Raw genomic sequence first — 16,350 nt, 5'->3', positions numbered from 1 at the left:
TGAATAGTGAAGGTCTTTTCCCTGGGATGGGGAGACCAAAACGAGAGGGTATAGGGTTTAAGGTGAGAGGGGAAAGATTTAAAAGCGTCCTAAGGGGCAACTTTTTCATACAAATGGCTCTAGGTTTATTTAGGATATCTGGTTGGCATGGACGAGGTGGACCGAAGGGTCTGTTTCCATGCTGTATGTCTCTATGGCTCTATAACTACTTAGCTGTTCTTAAGCAAAAAAAAAGGTGGACATGGATTTCTGTCTCCATTTAAAAAAATTTACTTAGTGTGCTTCAAAATTCAGACAAGATAGGTATTAACCATCGGCTTCTAGACTAATGCAGAGGATATCACAAGAACATCTTATACTTCAGATCCTTTTTAAAAAGTAATTTCTATTTACACATTAAGGATTACATATAACAAGCGAAAAAATTAAATTAATGAAAACAAATACACTTCACACAAGACAGCCAGATTTCAGCCCTGGCGATATTTTAATGGGAAATACTGAACTACAAGTCAAGTTTACAACTTCTGTATAGAAATCACACGTGGGTGGCCAAAGATCACAGTACAGAATACAAAAAGCAATATATATGCATTGTACAAGCTGGCTTAAAAGCCCTGCCTCTTATACTTTACAAAGTGAAAAAAGAGAGGTTGCTGGGGCAAACTGTACAAATCGGTCTTTGACATTATCTGATCACGATGTTGATGAGCACAGTGGCTATCTGAACAGAATCAGTGTGTTAAATGGACAATTTGAGGTCAGTGCCCAGTGATTGGGCAAGTGGATAATTAAAAGCTTAATTATACAATTTTCTAGCTGCCATTAGTCAAATCTTGCCTCGATTAGAACAGTTTGTCCAATGCTCATCAACCCACTACCCATCTTGGCATGGGGAGTAAAGGCAGACAAGCCATGTCAGTGGACGCAGGAAAAAAGACAGAGATGGGGGTGTGGGGCTGAAGATAATTCAAATTAATTTATACAAAAAATTTATAAAATGTTGTACGTTCTTTCATGACCAGGGCAAGCCTGAATTACCAGTTTGTACATTGTCAAAAGCAGAATATACAGTTCCGTGGCTAACAGAGGACTACAAGGTCCAAACGGGTGGGAACATCCATTTGTGAAATGGAACCCATGTACTAATGTGCACTGTTACTGTTGAGTCTCATCAAATCAAAAATGGAAATTGTTGAAATCTTTATCTTTTTTAAAAAAATCACCTTTCAATGGGTAAAAGAATAGCTTGAGCATTAAAATATGATGGGGTGTGGGCAAGCGTTATTAAATGTATAAAACTGATTTTCAAAGGCATCATAATTAACAGTCTTGTGCTTCAGACATTCAGAGCACTTTCAAGCAATGATGTTCTCATCAACCAAATTTAAGGTTTGTAGAAAATCTCTCAAAACTCTGCTAAGCTCTTCTTGTGACCCATTTAAAAGAAGGATCACTCAATGTGTTTCATCGTTTTCCAATAGTCTCTACTGTATTCACAAGAAGCTTCAAATGCTAGTACCAAGATGCTTTAAAAAAATCTTCAAAATAAAATGCCCAAACGGCTGAAACCACTGTTGCTTGGAACACGCAATGAAGCACGGGAAAATCTGGGACTGTGTCAAATGTGACCAAATTATTAAATCACCAAATCAGTTCTGAAAAAACCACTGGAAGGACAGTACAGTATGAAAAAAAACCTGAATGGCCAGCTGCCACAATCGTAAGATCTTTCGGTCAGTCAACCACTTGCTCATTAACATCCTTTAATACCTGAAGCTACTAATCAATAGGGTCAAATACTGCATAAAACTGGAACCAGCAGTCTGCCAGACTTCCGAAAGGAAGTGAATTGTGTTTGGAAGACTAAGGCAGGTTAAAAAAAAGGTCACAGGTAAATTACCCTCAGAGACCCAGAGTTCAACATTTCCATAATGAAAGAAAAAGTGATTGGACAGTTCCAATGATGTCTGCCATGAAGTTTGGTCCAGTTGTTATTAGACAAGCAAACTTGAATTAAAACTTAAAAAAAAAGGCCCAAAGTGTACAATGTAATGGCATGCTGCACAGGGACACTTAATGATGCAAGTGTTCTGTACATAATGAAATATCTTTTCACTAACAGAAATTCACACACAAAGAAAGCTACAATTACTCTGAAATCCCTTTGGTAAAAACTTTAATAATGGTGCCTCATTTTTCCATATTAACTAACTTCAAGCCACCTCATACTATGATACACAATAAGCTAGTAGGTAATGCTAGCACATTGATGCAGATTGGTTCTTTTTTAAAAAAAAGTCTTGACAATATGTACACAGTATTTACAAAGACATAGCAGTGTTTTTTTGTGGGTGCATGTGTGTGTGTTTTTGTGTGTGTGTGTACTGGGGAGTAGCTGGTGTATGGCATTGGATGAGGTGCCACAACATGGGCACACTGAGTGAGGGAGGACCTGCTGTGCAAGTTGGTCATGGTCCCTTGAATAAAGCACTGTATTTCACCCTGTATTTATTGATTTTCATGAAGTGCAGTGTTTCCGTTTCACAGGTGGTTGTGCAAGGCACCATGCCTTCCAATCCCTCTCCCATTAGCCACTTGTTGGTTTCGGCAGCCATTTCACGAGTGACATGCTCCTTGCTCCATTTATCCACCCAAGCCTGAAACCGCTGGTGTAACCGTGTGCTGACTCGCTCGTGAGACTAAATCCAAAGAGAGAAACAATTAGAATCATCAATTGTGCCCTTCAAATTTAACAACAAACTGACTGAAGTCCCAATCATCCCCTCCTTCCCAACTAAAGGAACTGCCTAAAGCAAGTTTCTTGACAACCAAAACTGACGGCGTTCACACCTTAGTGTTTCTGGGGCTGGGTGATGAAGGCAGCAATTAGCAGCATCAGCTAGACTGATCCTACTGTTCAAATGATTTACAACAAAATAACGTAATGTATGTTTGAAAGTCTTCTTGTATGAGGGCTTTAGATAGTTATGGGGGGCAAAGCAGGAGGTTGTTGAGTCAGTCTACCAGTTCAACATTCTCATAGACCTTAGCTAGATGATTGTATGGTTATCTCCCCTCCACCTTGTGAAAAAATGAAACCAGTGACAATAATCCAAAATCCAGCTATTATTTCAGCAGTCAATAGATAATTACTAAAAACAATTAGAATCTTATTAGATGAAAAGTTAAAACAAAAATATGGTGAAATATTATCACTGTCACTCAATGGCAAACTTAATAGATATCCAATTGCTAGACAGCAACCTTGAACAAATCAGACTGCACATACAATAACAGGATAGTGAGAACCTAGAACACAGAACACAGAACCATGAAAACAAGAAATTGGCAATTCTAAATGACGAATTATCTCCTCATCTCAGTCTAAGCATTGTGGATCTTTGGAATTATCCGCCTCAGAGATATTAAGAAAATTAAGCAAAATGGGAATAGCGCAGGAACATAGTGCCAATTGACAGCTAACAGAGAGGGAACAAATGATTATGAAGATAATACAGAGTTAAAGGGAAGATGGTGCTGTAGTGGTAACATCACCCGATTTGCAATCCAGAGATGTAGGTTAACCATCTGAGAACATGGATTCAAATTGTACTACAGCAGCTGGTGAAACTGAAATTTAATTTGTCAAACTAACTTAATTCAATAAATCTGCAATATAAAGTTGGTCCCAGTAACAGTGACTACGAAACCAACTTTGATTGTCAGAACAACTCATTTGGTTCATTAATGTCCTTTAGGGAAGGAAATCACTACCCATTTGGCTACGTGACTCCAGATCCATGGCAATATGGTTGACTCTTCACTGCTCCTGAAATGGCCAAGAAGCCACGCAACACAAAGAAATTTAAAATTGGACATCAAATGCTGGGTCTTCCCATGACGAATAAAGAAAAACTTTAAAAGCTCTACTTATTTCTCAGTCCAAACTTTGTGTTCTTTTTAAAAGCAGAAAATGCTAGAGAAACTCAGCAGGCCTGGCAGCATATATGGAGAAATGAACAGAATTAACATTTCGAGTCTGATACGACACTTCTTCAAAACTGCTGTAATATCCATTTGTGACAAAGAATCATTAACATGTAGTATATGATTGAACCATTATTTCTTCATAGATGGTACCAGCCAACCACATTTTTTTCACAGCATTTTCTGTTTTTGTTTCAGATTTCCAGCAGCTACAGTATTTTGCTTTTACTTGTGCTCTTTTTACTGGTTGATCCCACCAAAAGGGCAAATCTAGTTGCCTATCAGTGGAACAAAATAAAGTCAGTGCAATATCAATACTCTGCTGCTAGATGGCAGCAGTACTTAGTAACCACTTAATCCAGTAATACAAAAAAAATGCCGAATTCATTTTCACCATAATTATTTATTCTTAGTGAGTTCAAAGTTTTGGGACCTTCAGAAAAGTCAAACCCACTTCTATAGTATTAGTTGCGATGCTCTCTGATACGGTTCTCAATTTCAAAATTTGGCAGTGGCATACCAGGTAAACAGCTATGCTCAACAATTAAAGCAATGCTTCCCAAAGTGGGGACCCAAATGGGGTTGTGAACTGAAGTTTAGGGGTCAGTATCTCTGAGTAATGCCTGGGGGGCACGAAACTCCGACTATGTGACATATGAATTAGGAGCACGAGTAGGCCATTCAGCCCAACAAACCTGTTATCCTATCAACCCTGACAACCTTTCACTCCCTTGCTCAACAAGAATCTAGCTACCTCTGTCTTAAAAATATTAAAGGACTCTGCTTCTATCACCTTTTTCTTTAGATCCATGACCCTCAGAGAGAAAAATGATTATCTTACCACAGTCTTAAATAAGTGACCTCTAGCTTTTAAACAATGAGCCCTTGTTCTAGGTTTTCCCCATAAGAGGGAGAATCCTTTCTGCATCCAACATGTCAAGACCCCGAGGATCGTTTCATTTCAATCAAATCACCTCTTACTCTTCTAAACTCCAAGGATACAAGCCTAGCCGATTCAACACTTCCTCACAGACAACCCAGGTACCATTGCAGGTATTAGTCTGGTAAATCTTCTCCTAACTTCCTCCAATGCATTTACATTATCCTTAAATAAGGTGGCCAAGTACTCTATAACTACTCCAGATGCATTCTCACCAGCGCCCTATAATAAAGTATCCTTTGGAAGTTATGGGATTAGAATAGTTAGGTAATTGTTTTTGCCTGGTGCATACTTGATGGGCTGAAGGGTCTTTTCTCTCTGACTCCCTACTTTGTATTAAATTTCTCTTGCAATATTAAATAACATTCTATTTATTTTCTTAAATACTTGCTTCACCTGCATACTAACCTTTAGTGATTCATGCACAAGGACTCCCAGATCTCTCTAAATCTCAAACCTCTGAAATCTCTTACCAGCCAACAGAACTGGTCTTGTAACAGCTGAGCTCCCATAGCTTCCCCCATTCCCCATTTTCCCAGTGCATCCTAGGGAGACAATTTCCAAGCTTCAAAATGGGGACAAGGTGGGAAAACGCTTGTGAAGTACTGCTAGTTGCTGCAGATTAAACCCGGAATTATAATTTGTTTTCGAAGGAAAATCTAAGTAAAACTAAGTTAGTAGCAGTAAAAGAAAGGGCTAGGGGAAAAAAAAGATAATATGGGGAATAAACAGAAGACAGATGAATAGAAGAATTTAAACTTGAAATAAAAATGTTAGATGTCAGCAAACACTCAGCCAGTCAGATGGCATTTAGGTTTGCTTTTCCTTGAACAAGGTTATTATGCACTTGATTTTTACAGAACATTGCAACCAGCAAGTATAAAACACCTCCACACCATCATGAGTGATAAAAGAAAGTATAAAATCACAGAATCCCTACACTGTAGGAGCAAGCCATTCGTCCCATCGAGTCCACACAGCTTCTCTGAAGAACATCCCACCCAGACTCACCCCCCAACCTATCCCTATAACCCCTGTGTATCCCATGGCTAATCCACCTAACCCTCACCGAGTAAAGGCAAGTAAATACCATGTTTTTATTTAAGCAGCCTTCATCGAAAGACTTTGCCAACATTTTTACATGTCTACCAGCTTCAGTAAATTAGTAAAATACTAACAGATAAACTCGGCCTTCTCTGTTTAAAGGTTTACCTTGGAGTTAATTTATGTTATATGCATGGAGCTGCTGCATGTAATGCGTCAAATGTGCTGTCATGCTCACCCAATTAGTGGTCAACTACTCAAAATGATTCTGAATGTAAAAATATTTTCAGTGATGGAAATTCAAAGTGTTTCTGCGAGGAATTACTAAAACTTATATGTTGAATTATTTAATAACATAATGGGGGGGGAATGAGTAGGAGATTAGTCTTGATCTTTATAAATTAATTATAAGGGGCTGAACACAACATAAAGGAATTCTACTTCATATGCCACATGCATGCACACACACACACATAATTATTTCTAAATGGCTTTCTTAAAATGGGACTGGACAAGAATTCCTTTTAATCGAACAAATCCAATGATATTCATGGATAACAGAACAGGCTTAAAACAGTTTAATCTCAGCGTAATCAGAAAGTGCCGGGAAAACACAGTAGATCACACAGCATCAACACAGGCAGAAGCTTAGGGTTACAGATCAGAATTCTTGTGGTGAAATGCTAACGACCTGACATATTAACCTTCAATTTCCCCTCTGTGACCTGCTGAGAGGTACCACTTTTTATGTTTCTATGTCAGATTTCCAGCACCCATCCACAGTGCTTTACTTTTTTTAACAGAAACACATGCAACTTGCAAGCAGTTTACTGACCTGGCGAGCCCTGAGCAGTGCAGTTCTCCTGTACATGTAGTCTTCTGATTTGAAGACATATACCATCTTGTAGGAGTTGAGTTTAAAATTGCACTGTGCTTTATCATAATTCTCTGCATTTTCAATAGATTTCTTATTGCTGCATTCCTTCCCTTCCTTTTCCTGCTGTTCCCGACCCCGTTGGCACTTGCGAATTCGACGCAGATTCCTAAAAGAGAAAAGAACAGGCAGGTCAGTGATTCAGGTAAGTGCAATGAACAAAGAAGTTGATAAAATTCCAGATCTGCAAAACAGTCACTATTGACATCTCACTTTTGTCCTGGTCTCCAAATTCCTCAAATTACAATACAGAAAACTTTGCAACAACTTTCTTATGTAGGAGGCCATTCCCAAGCCTGCTCTCTGAAAGGTCTATTCAATTATTTTCACTCTCCACTGTTTCTCCATGGCTCTGCAAATTTGGAGTATTCAGATTAACTTTTGAGCTAACCTTCAACATTCTATAGACTTAAATAGATTTAAAGTAACCTGGGCATGCTGACACCAAGGAGCACGTGCATTAGTAGCAACAAGCTCTCATAAATATAGCAATAAATACTGACAAATACCAATGAATGATTCAATTTTAATGAAACAGTATATCAGCTAAGAGAGATGAAGTGTTAAAGCATACCATTTATTGTAATGTTTAAAAATAAGCTTAATATTGTGAACACATCAGCAATAATTGAGGGTGAGCATGCTAGTCGGCAATCATCTTTGACACATTGGTGTTAACACAAAGAAGCAAAAGCAACAAGAACAGAATCTTCGAGATAGTAGGGAACTGCCAATGCTAGAGTCTGAGATAACAAGGTGTGGAGCTGGATGAACACAGCAAGCCAGGCAGCATCAGAGGAGCCGGAAACTGACGTTTCGGGTCTGGACCCTTCTTCAGAAATGGGGGAGGGGAAGGGGGCTCTGAAATAAAGAGAGAGAGGGGGAGGCGATGCTAGAAGGTGGATAGCTGAGCCAATAGGTGGAGAGAAGACGGACAGATCAAGGAGGCGGGGATGAAGCCAGTGCAGGTAGGGAGTTGGGATGGGGGTTCGTCAGTGAGGAGGGAGGGGCAGGTAGGTGAAAGGGAAGACGGACAGGACAAAGAGGCGGGGACGAGAGGGGCTGCTCTTGGGATGAGGTCGGGGGTGGGGAGATTTTGAAGCTTGTAAAATTCACATTGAGACCATTGGGTTGCAGGGTTCCCAGACAGAAAATGACGTGCTGTTCCTCCAGGATGGCATTGTTGTGGCACTGGAGGAGGCCCAGGATGGACATGTCGTCCAAGGAGTGGGAGGGGGAGTTGAAGTGGTTCGCGACTGCAAGGTGTTGTCGTTTGTCACAAACCGAGCATAGGTGCTCCACAAAGAGGTATCCAAGCCTCTGCTTGGTTTCCCTGATGTAGAAGAGGCCACATCGAGAACAGCGGATACAATATACCAGATTAGCGGATGAGTAGGTGAACATCTGTTTAATGTGGAAGGTTTTCTTGGGGCCTGGGATGGAGGTGAGGGGGGAGGTGTAGGGGCAGGTGTAGCACCTCCTGCGGTTGCAGGGAAAAGTGCTGGGGGTGGTGGGGCTAGTGTGGAGTGTGGAGCGGATGAGGGAGTTGCGGAGAGAGCGGTCCCTCCAGAAGGCAGATAAGGGTGGGGAGGGAAATATATCCTTTGTAGTGGAGTCAGATTGCAGGTGGTGGAAGTGACAGAGAATGATCCGTTGAACCTGGAGGTTGATGGGGTGATACGTGAGGACAAGGGGAATTCTGTTTTGGTTGTTATTGCGGGGAGGGGGTGTGAGGTGCGGGAAACGCAAGAGATGCAGTCGAGGGCGTTTTCGACCACTGTGGAGGGGAAATTGCAGCCCTTGAAAAACGAGGACATCTGGGGTGTCCGGGAGTGGAACACCTCATCTTGGGAGCAGATGTGGCGGGGGTGAAGGAATTGGGAATAGGAGATAGCATTCTTGCAGGAAGGTGGGAGAGAGGAGGTGTATTCTAGGTAGCTGTGGGAGTCGGTAGGCTTGAAATAGATATCAGTTTCCAGGTGGTTACCAGAGATGGAGACAGAGAGGTCCAGGAAGGAGAGAGAGGTATCAGAGATGGTCCAGGTGAACTTAAGGTTGGGGTGGAAGGTGTTAGTAAAGTTGATGAACTGTTCGAGTTCCTTGTGGGAGCACGAGGCGGCACTGATACAGTCATCGATGTAACGGAGGAAGAGGTGGGGGATAGTGCCAGTGTAGCTACGGAAGAGGGATTGTTCCACGTAACCTACAAAGAGGCAGGCATAGCTTGGGCCCATGCAGGTACCCATGGCCACCCTCTTCATCGGTAGGAAGTGGGAGGAGTTAAAGGAGAAGTTATTAAGGGAAGGACGAGTTCAGTTAGGTGGATAAGGGTGTCGGTGGAGGGGGACTGGTCGGGCCTGCGGGAGAGGAAGAAGCGGAGGGTTTCTATCTGCATGGGGAATGCAAATGTATAGGGACTGGACGTCCATGGTGAAGATGGGGTGTTGAGGGCCAGGGAATTGGAAGTTTTGGAGGAGGTGGAGGGCGTGGGTGGTGTCACAGACGTAGGTGGGGAGTTCCTGGACCAGGGGGGAGAAAATGGAGTCGTGATAAATGGAGATAAGTTCAGTGGGGCAGGAACAGGCAGAGACGATAGGTTGGCCAGGGCAGTCGGGTTAATGGATTTTGGGAAGGAGATAGAAACGGGCCGTGCGGGGTTGGAGAACGATGAGGTTGGAGGCTGTGGTTGGGAGGTCACCTGAGGTGATGAGGTTATGGATGGTCTGGGAGATAATGTTTTGGTGGTCAGGGGCAGGGTCATGATCAAGGGGGCAGTAGAAGGAGGTGTTGGAGAGTTGGCGCCTGGCCTCGGCGATGTAGAGGTCAGTGCGCCATACTACAACTGTGCCACCCTTGTCCATGGGTTTTATAGTGAGGTTGGGGTTGGAGCGGAGGGAGTAGAGGGCTGCACGTTCTGTGGGGGTGAGGTGGGAGGGGGTGAAGAGGTTGAGGCAATTGATATCACGATGGCAGTTGGAGATGGAGAGGTCGAGGGAGGGTAGGAGGCCTTGGGGTGGTGTCCAGGAGGAGGGGGTGTGTTGGAGATGGGAGAAGGGGTCAGTAGAGGGGAGGATTAGAATCTTTTCCCATAGTGAGTAAAAGTCTGGGCTTCACCGCCCGTCCAGAGAGGTGGAGGCAGGTTCAACTGAAGGGAATTGGACACAATGGGTCAAATGGCTTCCTGAGCATTGACAATCCTGTGATCTGGTGATCTTTTCTATTTTGCACAGTTCCTTATTTAAAAATGCAAATATTAATTTCACTCTTTCATGCATGCCTGCTAATTTAAAAGCATTGATTTGTGCCTATCCTGCACAGGAACCTTGAGCTGCTGCATATCCGTGCACTTAGAGGGAACATTGTAAATTCTTGTTCCATCTGTGCTCATGAAAAACACCATAAAAAATCCCTGGTAAGCTTAACTATACCAAAAGTATTCAACCTTTTGAAAATATGCAGCACAATGGTAAAACTCTGTGCAAGCAACTAAATTATTTTGTACAAGAGATTATACCAGTGATGACCAATTGTGGGAAAGAAAACATTTTTTAGTTTCCTATGATTTATACATTCTACTTATGAACCACCAGGGATAAAGAACCACAATTATTGTGAATGGAATATGTCAACAGAAATAAAGGCAAATATACTTATATAGTGCCAGTAAGGAGACTGCCCAACCAGTCATACAGTTAAACAAAAATCATAAAATCAAAAACAGAAACAATCCTTGTTGTCTCTTGTTCTATGACAATGGTATATGATGTTATATATACCATCAATCATAGCTATTGTAGAACCTGAAGTTGCAAACCTCAAGTATTGGATAAAGCTCTCTTGTATTCTGTTCAGCCACTGTGTCCAAATCTCAACATCAAGAGAGGTTTCCTGAACTTCTCCTGTACCAATGGCACGTACAATTTCAATACTAACCATGGGTTGCAAAATAAATCCTTCAGTAGAAAATGTGTGCCCGATGATTTAGGGGAAATCATCAATTCATCAGCAGTCAAAGCCTGCCAAAAGATTTGCATTTAAACAGCACCTTTCAAAACTTCAGGTCATCGCAAAGGTGGTTTATAGCCTATTAAATATTTTTGAAGTGCAGTCACGGTTGTAATTTCCTTATTTAGGACACTGACTATACTTCAAAGTACATTATTGTAAAATGCTTTGAGTTGTCCAGTGGTCTGAGGATGTCATAAAAAAAAAACACTCTCTTATTTCTTTACAATATAGGAAATACGGCAACAAACTGGCAACTCCTCAAACAACAATATTATAATAACTAGCCAATCTGATTTGGTGGTTTTGGTTGAGTGACTAATATTGACCAGCATACAAGGGATAACTATCCTACTCTTCTCCAAATAGCAATGTAGGTCTTTGTATGCACCTAAGAAAGCAACTTCGGAGCGTATTTCTGACAGTGCAACTGAGATATCAGCCTCTGGATGAGGAGCCAAACAAATCACTATCTGACTCAGGTCACAGTTGCTGCTGAACATGGCTGACATTTTAACCAACTTTTAATGTGGAAGGAACAAATGATTTATGGGTTGAATTTCTGCCCCATCATATTTTAGTTACTCTTCAAAAATAGGTATAGACTACGTAGATTTAAAAAAAAAACTTGGTAAGCCACAACCAAAAAAATGTCGATATAGAAAAAAAAGATGGACAGGAAACACTTTTACTTTAACAACCATAGACATCAAACATATATTTGAAGCACAGTGACTTAGATGTTACAGTATGTTGGACTTGCTCCATATATAAACCTTTAAGAACTCATATTGTGGAATGTGGATCTTATTTTAAATCATTAACTTAACGCATGTGTCAGTTCTAGACCATTTGGTAACAACCCTGATTCTGATTATCTGATCAGTGCCACAATTTGTCAGAGTTTGCTACACACATATAGTCACTGCGTTTCTACAACAGTGACTACACTTAAATAAAAGTACTTAACTGGCTGCAGAGTGCTTTGAGATGTCTCCAGATCATGAAAAGCATTATATAAATACAAGATTTTTTTTCCTTTTTATGGAGGATTAAATAAAATGGCAAAATGCAGTTGGATACGTCTCTGAAAACAAGGTCCCAGCTTGTTTCTCAGTGATGGTGTTGACGGCTAGTAACTGACAAAACAAAATATATTCCATCCCCTTTTGAAGGGTACCATTCAGAAACCAACTTACTCTAAACGTTATTACTGTGAGAGATAAGTAATTGAAAGTACACTTGGTTTTGCAGGTGATAAATAAATGGGTTTAAACAATACAGATATGGATGTGCTAAAACACTTGCTTCTGAGGGATGTACTGACAAATATATTTTAGGACAATAATTTCTTAGGAAGGGCTACAAATTTAATTCACTTCCTTAAAGTAGCTCACAGGGTGCAATAGAGTGGGAAAATCGAACAACAAAGGCAAGGTCACTGTGTAAAACTCTTACAAGGAGTAGTATTGCCCAAGGTGTTACCTTGTGATCAATCAGCAGATCTGTGGTTAAGTGAATGTGAATAAAAACAAATTCTCTCCGTGTCACCTCTCAAAGATTGTTTATATCACAATGACCAGTTATTATTATGAAGCATTGTATGTCCATGATAAATTGCCCAGTGCACTCTCAAAAAGGGTGCACTTTGAAGCTGGTGTATTTAATACATTCGATCTTCTGTCTCACCTCTGAATTTTTTTACGTTTTTTCCCTCTTTTCATTGTTATTTGCTCATCCGAACATTAGGAACAGGAAAATGCCATTTAGCCCATGGAGCCTGTTCTTCTATCAAATTAGATCACTACTGATGTGGAACACAGTGACATTTATTCACCTTTGTCCTACATCCCTTGAAATTCTTACTTCTGTCTTAGTCTTGAAAATCTCACGTATCCACCACCTGTTAGAGGACATGACTCCAAATTTCCACTAACCTTTGTGTGGAACAATTTCTCAAAGAATCCCTACAGTGTGGAAACAGGCCCTTCGGGCCAACAAGTCCACACTGACCCTCAGAGCATCCCACCCAGGCCCATCCCTACAACCCACCTAATCTACACATCCCTAAATACTACAGGCAATTTAGCATGGCCAATCTACCTAGCCTGCACATCTTTGGACTGTGGGAGGAAACCGGAGCACCCGGAGGAAACCCACACAGACACTGGGAGAATGTGCAAACGCCACACAGACAGTCACCCAATTTCCTTCATAATAAATGACCAAACTCCAATTCTAAGAATGTACTTGTTTTTCGATTTCCTCAACTTCTCTGTCCCTATTCTACTAATTTTTTAAATGTATCTAAACTTTCTGAATTCAAAAGATATCATGCAACTGTCTACCCTAATATTTTAACCTTTAAATTGTTCTTTCATTTTAGTACATCTGGATTTTAGTATTCTTCCCAAGGTCAACATATCCACCCTGTGGTAGTGATCAGAACTGAATGTAATACTTCAAATAGGGTCTGGTTGAAGCTCTGCACAATCTGGGGATTTTACTCTCTTTTCTATGTTATTGCCCTTTGGGATAACATTGCAGTAGCCATGTTGATTGCCTCTGACCTGTACACTGCCAGTCAACTCCTTTGCTTTCCCAGTTTCTTGTCTTGTACCGTTAATAAAATATTCTGATTTGTCACTCTCAATTCATCTCAAACTTCTCCACATTGAACTCCATATGTTCGTAGCCTCCTGTTCCCACCTACTGACTTATTGTGCATCCTAACTTAGCATCATTTGCAAACTAGAATGTGTAATTCTCTAATAACTCATTCCAGTCGTTTATATGAAGAACAACGGGGTCGAGAACGGATCCTGGAAGATGAACACCTACAGCAATCAGGATTCTCTTTATCTCTCACTTACTTAAACAACTAATTATCAATACATGCCAAAGATTGCCTCTGATTCCACACACACTCAGTCTTGTTAATTTCTTGCATGGCATCTTATTAAATTGCTTTCCTACAGTTCACAAAGACAAGATCTATAGACAATCCCCTGTTCTTGTTGTGAGTGACTTCCTCAAAACATGGCTGTATTTTCAGACATGATCTACTCTTCATAACTTCAACTCTGATTACCTCACACTTGTACAGCAACTCACTTTACCCCTGATGATAGTGTAGGAAAATTACTGGAATTTGGTGTATTTTATCTGTTTCTTCATAAAAGGACTTAAAAGGCATTGGAAACGGTAGAGGAGAAGTTTTACCAGAATATTAACAGGTTTGAAGAACTTCCATTGTGAGGGAAGGTCGGAAAAATTTGGATTGTCCTCTTTGGAGGTGACCTATCAGGTATTCATGGTGATGAGAGGCATTGAAGAGGTAAATAGGGAAAACTAATCCATCTGGTGAGTGGGTCATAGATTTAAATTAATTAGCAAAAGATTTAGAAAATATCATCACTCAAGGGAGCTGATGACATATGGATCACTCTACCTGAAAAGGTGGTGGAAACTGATTTCATAAATAATTTTTAAATGGATTTGGACAGGTGCTTGAGAATGAAAAACTTACACGGTGTTTTTTTTCCTATTCATTTGTGTGAGATGTGGGCATCGCTGGCTGGCCAGCATTTCGTGCCTGTCCCTAGTTGCCTTGAGAAGGTGGTGGTGAGCTGCCTTCTTAAACCGCTGCAGCCCTCCTGCAGGGATAGGCGATGGCCTAATGGTATTATCGCTGGAATATTAATCCAGAAATGCCACGGCAGATCTTGGAATTAGAATTCAATAAAAAATGTCTGGAATTAAGAATCTACTGATCACCATGAAATCATTGCCGATTGTCGGAAAAACCCATCTGGTTCACTAATGTCCCTCAGGGGAGGAAATCTGCCACCCTCACCTGGTCTGCCTACATGTGACTCCAGACCCAGAGCAATGTGATTGACTCTCAAGTGCCCTCTGAAATGGCCTAGCAAGCCACTCGGTTGTACCAATTGCTACAAAGTCACAAAGGAAAAAACTCGTTGTGGACGAAAGGCAGGATGTGGAACTATGCAGTACTAATTTTCCAAAAAGCCAGAACAGGCAGGATGGTTCAAATGGGCTCCTCTGTGCCATATGGTCCTATGGACCTTTCTTCCAAATATTCCACTCACCAGCACAAAGGCAAGACAAAAAGCAACATTTTTCAGCAATACTCAAGTTGTGTACTACCAAACAACTAAATATCATTTACAGAGATTCAATGTGCACAGCTTAATTACTGGAAAAGCCTTACCTAGGCAGGAACACAGGTTTCTGTGCTAGATGTTCCCGTAGTTCAGGAGAGGTAGAATCAGAATTCATATAACGATCCAAAAAGTCTGACCAGCGCTGCAATCAAACAGATTTGTTTGTTAAGTACGATTAGCCCACTAGGAAGAGAAGGCAGATTACTTGCTGCACAGAACATTTATTTTCTTATAGTGAAGTTCAACCTCCACATACAAATTATAAATTCCTTCCAATGTGAGTGGGTTGGGGGTGTGGTCAGGAAAAAGAAAATCACCTAGGGACACTGATCCTTCAAATAAAGTTGCATTTAGTGTCATGAAATTTCTCCCATCTCTGCTGATTCACATCCACACATCAAAGCAGAAGCTCAACAGTGAGATCTAGGAGATCAACAAAAGAGAAGAAAGACTTGAAAGACTTGCCTTGGTATAGTGCCTTTCATAAGCTCAGGACGTCCCAAAGCGCTTTACAGCCAATGAAGTCCTTTTGAAGTGTAGTCACTGTTGTAATGTAGGAAACGCGGCAGCCAATTTGTGCACAGCAAACTCCCACAAACAGCAACGTGAAAATGACCAGATAATCTGTCTCTTTTTAAAAAAAAAAGTACTGGTTGAGGGATAAATATTGGCCAGGACACCGGGGATAATTCCCCTGCTCTTCTTCGAAATAGTGCCTTGGGATCTTTTACGTCCACCTGTGAGGGCAGACGGGGCCTCGGTTTAATGTCTCATCCGAAAGACGACACCTCCAACACCTAAAAGGCTGACACCTGCAATATGGCATGGATAAGTCAGGGGTAAGTTAATTTTGACACATCCAAGCTTCATTAAAATGACAAATGAACAGTAACAATAAAGAACTGATTATAAACTGATCCAAAAATGTACAAGACACATATGGTCATATGGCTCAACCAGTCAACATTGAGACTTCTCCTCTCTACCAGTAGAAATTCTAATCCCAACAAACAATGAATGAGACATAACCTGTAACAGACCAGACAAAAGATTGGTCAGAAGCTAATTCGTATGGAAAGGTAGAGCTTGAATCAAAATCGAGGAAGGTTTTGGTTACATTTGTTCTAAGTACAAATAAATGTAAGTTATCTCTCAGTCTGTTTGAATTCAGGCTGCTTCTGTCAAGAGAATGGATGGGCATCATGATCCCAGAGCTCTATCAAAATCAATCTTGTGCAGTTGCCAGAGGT

The 16,350-nt window shown here is 40.9% G+C and overlaps 1 protein-coding gene across 9 annotated transcripts in view; it reads right to left on the bottom strand.

Annotated features, from left to right (window-relative positions):
- Window positions 1–449: 449 nt before the first annotated feature.
- The window catches only part of sin3aa (SIN3 transcription regulator family member Aa), a 121,469-nt gene continuing 105,568 nt past the window's right edge, over window positions 450–16,350 (bottom strand). For all 9 annotated transcript variants that reach the window (XM_048617003.1, XM_048617005.1, XM_048617002.1 and 6 more), the window contains 3 exons: window positions 15,148–15,242; window positions 6,810–7,017; window positions 450–2,702 (listed from right to left, as the gene is read on the bottom strand). In XM_048617003.1, the coding sequence (XP_048472960.1) occupies window positions 2,472–2,702; window positions 6,810–7,017; window positions 15,148–15,242 (534 nt within the window). In that variant the 3' untranslated portion in view covers window positions 450–2,471. The remainder of the gene's footprint in view (window positions 2,703–6,809; window positions 7,018–15,147; window positions 15,243–16,350) is intronic.

Source organism: Rhincodon typus, chromosome 36, assembly GCF_021869965.1.
Source record: "Rhincodon typus isolate 14 chromosome 36, sRhiTyp1.1, whole genome shotgun sequence".
Lineage (NCBI taxonomy): Eukaryota > Metazoa > Chordata > Chondrichthyes > Orectolobiformes > Rhincodontidae > Rhincodon > Rhincodon typus.
Note: the sequence above shows the minus strand (reverse complement) of the source record. Positions and strands in the feature narration are given on the sequence as shown.